The sequence below is a fragment of the Frankliniella occidentalis genome, unplaced genomic scaffold, assembly GCF_000697945.3.
Source record: "Frankliniella occidentalis isolate FOCC.00 unplaced genomic scaffold, Focc_3.1 Scaffold39, whole genome shotgun sequence".
Taxonomy (NCBI): domain Eukaryota; kingdom Metazoa; phylum Arthropoda; class Insecta; order Thysanoptera; family Thripidae; genus Frankliniella; species Frankliniella occidentalis.
Window position 1 is genome coordinate 1636513 of NW_026267169.1, and position 5689 is coordinate 1642201.

Here is a 5689-nt window from a genome sequence, read left to right on the forward strand (position 1 = left end):
AATTTCGGGGAAAGCATTTGCATAATAGTTTAACACAGTTCACTAAGATTGGTAAATTTTTTGAAGTTACAACTGTAAATTGACTAGAATATATACAAAACCCTACAAAGTCTTTAACTTAAGAAGGGCTTCACATGTCACAGTCACATAATCTAGAACAATGCAACTCAAGGAGTTGGTAGGTGGAGATCAAGAAAAGGGGACCAACGAGGGTCCTGGCCGAGGCATTGCCAGCGGACTGACTGCTTCAGTTCAGCCACATTTTTGCACATTTGTCTCGAACGGGCAGAGAGAACGGGGTCTTTTAACACTAAAGAAAATGAGGAACACAGGGTAGTATACATGTTTATACACAAAATTCTGCCGTTTTTGATGTTTTGTAAACAAATAATGACAAAAATCATCTTTATAAAGATATGCTACCGATCCAAGCAATTTACCCTCAGAGAGCAAAAAGAAAAGAATTTACAGCACAAAACTTCCAACAAAAGGGACGAAACACGTTTATAATTTGTTAAAGCACAACAGAGAATAATAACAACAAGGCGACAAGAGCTTTACGGGCCCAAACACAAATGAACTTTAAAAGTTAAAAAATCACAATGACGAAAGAAATGAGAAGACGTCGAGCCTTAAAACAAAAAGCTACTATCGTGCACGGCAAAACGCCCAGCAATAAGACAAAAAGACACACACACGGCAGGCCGTTCACACAACATCCCAGAACAAAACCGATGGATGTTGATCTGCCGGTCCAGTCCTCTCTATTGTGAGAGTGCCGCGCTCCCCGGCGCAGCCCGGCGCTGCATCAGTCATCATCACTCAGAGCCGTCAGGGACTTCAACGGCAGACCGTCTGGGACTGATCCATCACGTGGCGCGCGCAGAGCGCACCGCCTTGGAGAAATCAACTTTACAACCGGCGGTGTCCGAGAGGGCGGTGAGATGACATCTTCTTGTCCCGATGATCCACTCACTTCGTATAACGTTCGCACAGCCTGAGAAGTCAAGGGGTTTCCTTTGACCAGGGGGGGAAGGGGGGGCAAAGGGGAAATTAACGTCTCTACTAAACGCCTACACTTTTTTCACAATCTGCCGCCAGGCAGCCACTGTGGCAGAGTCAGACTCCGCACGAGAGCGTCCACACCTAGCAACACGCGATTCAGACACCTTGCGGAGTAATCAAGTTTGAATCGCTCCTAACGAATTACACTATGTTGAATGCAACGGGGAGAGATCGGTTCGGAGACGGCGCTCTGGGCGCCTCCTCAACTGATGATGGCGGCTCGGTGTTCCGTGGGCCACCTCAGGTCTGCAACAACAAGAGCAAGAAGGAGGTGAGCAACGCTGGTCAGGCGAGCGGGAGGGGGAGGCATACGCTTCGCGCAGCTCAGCCAGAAAACGTAACTCACCTTGGACGAGGGGTTTGCTGTCGAGGTCCATTGCGATGGGCTCGCTGTCGTGCTGCATGAGCTGCTGCCGGTGCTGCTCCTGGGGCTGGTTCTGCTGTAGCTCCTTCTTCTGCTTAGCCTTCCGCTCGTTCTCTAGCTCCTGCGCGAGGTTTTCTGCAACACGATAAACAAACCACTTTGATTGCAGAGCGACCATCACATCAAGCGGAGCACATTATCATCTCCCTGTCCCTCTCTGACCCCCGCCGCCGCCCTGCCCCCAGGATCCATGCTGAGTCACACTTTAAGAACTTCCCCGCACGCCCGAGGGGGGCCGCGGTAGGGACCCCGAGGGGGGCCCCGGGGCCGGCGCATTGTCTACTGAGGAGGACGCCGCCTCGGCGCCTCGGCGCGCCCCCACCTCGGGCCGGCCGCCCGGCGGGGGGGCGCCCGCAGGCCCCGCAGGCCCCGCAGGCCCCGCAGCAGGGCCCACAGGGGCGCCTAGGCCCGGGGGCGCCGGGGCGCCGCCAAGGGGCGGTGGGGGGAGGGGGCGGCCGGGCCCGGCCAGCGCCGGCCAGCCCTAACCCAGAGAAACCTCAGTGTGGAGCACACGGAAGGCCCGCCCGGCCCCGCTGCTTCGATCCGTGCCAGGCGCCCGGCGCATCGCATCAATCCCCATAACATTTGGGCGGCCCGGCCGCCGGGGCGAGGGAGGAGGTTCTTGCGGCGGGTCAGGTATGAGGAGTGCCCACGGTGGGAGTGCCGCGGCCCTGCCCGAGAGTTTCGCTTCGCCACATTACACTAGATTCCCGCAGAGACAGCCCTGCCGCCCGGCCGTGCGGGCGCGGCCCGGGCGGGGGCGGGGGCCGGCCGGCCGGCGTGGAGCCCGCGCGGGAGGTTCGGCAGCCAAGGAGCTCTCGTGACCGCGCGCCCCGCGGCCCCGCGGCCTCGCGGCCCTCGCGGCCAGCCCCGCCGGCCGCAGCAGGATTGATCGGCAATACAGTCAGTGATGGGATCTCGTTTGCCCGCCTGATAGGTTACTCAGGGAAGGTAATGACTGTTGAAATATTACCCTTGTTCAGTTGTAACTCTATTCCCATCGCGCCACATTAATTACTCCGCGAAGAGAAAGAGAGAGGGACAATGGGCACAAAACAGCTGACACGACATCAGATCAATAAGCGGCCAGCGAGCAGCCAGCCTCCGGGGCTGTGTATAGAGTTTCTGTTCAAAGTGAAACGGAACCATGGCTGATTGCCCTTTAGAATTGAAACTGTCAAGCAGACGTCACGGGGCCGGGCATGCATCGGCCTCCCCGTCTAGAGGGCGGCGACCGGTAGGTGACTCGAGAGAGAAGAAGATGGACACAAGATGCCGTACCTGAGTAGTTTTGCCAGAAGGAGCGGTTGGGCGGGGGCTGTGACTGGGGCCGCGGCACGGCGGCCGCGCTGGGCGAGACGGAGCGCCTCTCGGCGGGCGACGACCGCGGCGACGTCATCTCCGAGTTGGAGGAGCCGGTGGAGGTGGCCTTCATCTCTGTCGACAAGACGGTGGTGGTTGGCTGATGAGTATGAGTGATCAAGGCGTACCGGGAGGGCACAAGTCTAACTCGCGCGCGTCATTTGAATCCCAAACGAAGACGCGACGACCACTATCGACGCGCGTGTCGCGCGTTGCCGACTCGTAATTATTCGCATCGGAAGCGGAATGGTGTCGGGATAAAATTAGCGACGCGGCGCGCAAATACCCTTCCCCCCAAAAAATGTAAAAAAGAAAAAAAAAGTAAAACACATTGAAACACATTGAAAGAGAAGAAACTCACCGGTGAGGATGCGTAGCGCCTCGCTGGAGGCCCCCGTCGTCCGGAGCACCTCCTCGAGCTGCGACCGCCTCTTCATCTCCAGCTCCAGCTGCTCCTGGAGCCGCCGGGACGCCCGTCGGACCTTCTTGAGGCGCTTCTGGCAGAGCACTGCAACAACGAGAGAGGGCGCGGGGCGTCGTAAGTGTCGGGTGATGGACATGCCGAGCGGGAAATAAGCCGTGAAAACGGCGCAGGGAAGGGGGAAATGGATGAGGGGGGGGGGGGAACGAAGACACGACCCGGGGAATTCCACACACTCCCCTCTCCCCCTCCCGCTCCCCACCCCTGGCACACACGGCCCCGAGCAGCGACACGAAGTGGCGACAATTACCGCCGAGTTGATGAGGGAACTCAATTTCCCAGGGGCGGGTCGAGCGGGAGTCTAAGATGGCAACGGGAGGGTGGAGGGGGGGAATATGGCGTCGGCTGGCGATGACATACTCATGAGTATCCGCGAGGAGCCTCCCCCCTAATTACAAGCGTCTCATGCAGTCATTCACGAGCAGTGACGTAGACGGTCCGATGCGTAAGTGAGCGGCGGGGGTGTCTGTTTCCGCGGCTCGGGCAACTATAGGCAAACGGCAAACCATCGCGCAAAAACATTCCCCCCGATACAAACGCAGGTACGTACGAGCAGCAGGAGGAATACCGGCGCGACAAGGAAGTTTGGCGCAGCACAGGCTTATCAATAACGACATCGATATGTCGCTGGAGAGGGCGCAGCAGTGTAGACTGTCACCGCGCGTAATCGTCTCTCTGCGCGCCAGTAATATATCACTGTGATGAACTAACCGGGCCGGCCGGGCCCGGGCCGGGGGAGGCAGGGCGGGAGCGAGCAGGCGACGCAGCGGGTCGCGTTGCACGACAATTTGCACCTGTAATGGTGTTAACGAGCACCCCCCCAACCCCCAGCGCAGCGCCCCCGCGAGTACGGGGTGCTGCCTGAACACACACACACGGTCGTGGAAAATAAACCACTCGACTCACCTCGGGTTCTCGTCTCGTCCAGCAGCTGGCGCTCCAGGCTCTCTTTGACCTCGCGCTCCCGCATCACGTCCATCTTGAGCTCGGCTGCAACAGCCAAAACAAACCCGTGTGTGAGAGCGTTTGTTTGTTGACTCACATCACAACAACACAGCACACGGTGGTGCGCCAGAGGGCACGCGCGCGGACACAACAACGACACGAGGAGGGCGACAATGGGTCGGGGGGACCTGCTCCCGTGTGCGGGGGCCCAGATAAGGTAACCCCGCCCCGCCCCGGCCAGGCCCCGCGGGGCCCCGGAGGGGGAATCACAATTTGACTCTCTCGCTCTCTCTCCGCATGCACTGCACCACCAGAGAGTGCGGCGCGCACTCACACACACACGGGAGTGTGGCGTGGCGATGCGGAGCTTGGACTCGATTGTTACGCATGAGTAGAGAGCGGGGGAGAAGGGGAGAGAGGGGCGCAAGGGCGCTCCCTGCATGGCTGGCCATCGCTTTAGGGTAATAGAGTGAGCCATCCACCCCAATCCTGACGACCCCCCCCCCCCCTCCTCTCTCTCTCTCGCGCACCGCTGCGCCCTTCTAGCCTTCTGATGAATCGGTGTGCCTGTGGTGTGACACGTTGTTGTTGTTGTTCCGGGGTGCGATTGCCAGCAGCGCGGTGCCACTCCCATATTCACGCTACTCAAATAGCGTCCGTTTCATGTCAATATAATCACCACACAGGGGGGGCAGCAGCTGTACGGGGCCGGTCACTCACCTTTCTCCATGTTGATCTGGCGCTCCTGCTGCCGCGCGTTGTCGGCGGCCACCTGCAGCAGGCCCTCGATGTTGCGGAGGATGGTCTCGGTGGAGGTGAGTCGGGGGTCGCCGCCGACGGAGGCCTTGGCGGCGAGGCCCGCGCTCAGGCTGGCGCCCAGGCCGGCGCCCAGGCCCGCGAGCGGCGCCACGCCCACGCCCACCGTGAGGTGGGCCAGGTTGGTGGGCAGCGGCGGCGGCGACGAGCCCGGCGAACTCCGGGGCGGCTTCGTGTCCTGGTGGGCGCTGCCACGCTCGTCCTCGTCGTCCTCGGCGTTCGAGTTGAGGTCGTCGTCGTCGTCCTTGTCCGACGCGCCGGCCTCGCTGTCCGAGTGGTCGGCGCCCGGCGAGCCGGCCGACGCCCGCGACCCGGCCGACGCGGCCGACGCTGCCGAGCCGGCCGTGCCCTTGGACAGGTTGAGCACGGGGCTGTGGCCGTTGGCGAAGTCCTCGCCCTGCGCGCCGAGCGGGCCCATGGCGCCCATGGCGCTCTGCCGCGCGTCCGCGTCGCCCCTGTTCTCCCGCAACCTGCAAACACACGACGCACACACACGCTTATGGTCGGATCGATGCTTCGCCTAAGGACTAAACGCTGAGTGCGTTCGGACATCGTTTGCATTCAAGAGATTTGCATTATTACAGGACGCGGCCCCA

The 5689-nt window shown here is 60.3% G+C and overlaps 1 protein-coding gene across 1 annotated transcript in view; it reads right to left on the reverse strand.

Moving 5' to 3' along the window:
* Positions 1-6: 6 nt before the first annotated feature.
* The window catches only part of LOC113202634 (dachshund homolog 1), a gene marked incomplete at its 5' end in the record, with an annotated part of 24523 nt that continues 18840 nt past the window's right edge, over positions 7-5689 (reverse strand). The window contains 6 exons of the mRNA XM_052266525.1: positions 7-1311; positions 1412-1564; positions 2771-2926; positions 3213-3359; positions 4239-4322; positions 4998-5563. Of these exons, the coding sequence (XP_052122485.1) occupies positions 1268-1311; positions 1412-1564; positions 2771-2926; positions 3213-3359; positions 4239-4322; positions 4998-5563 (1150 nt within the window). The remainder of the gene's footprint in view (positions 1312-1411; positions 1565-2770; positions 2927-3212; positions 3360-4238; positions 4323-4997; positions 5564-5689) is intronic.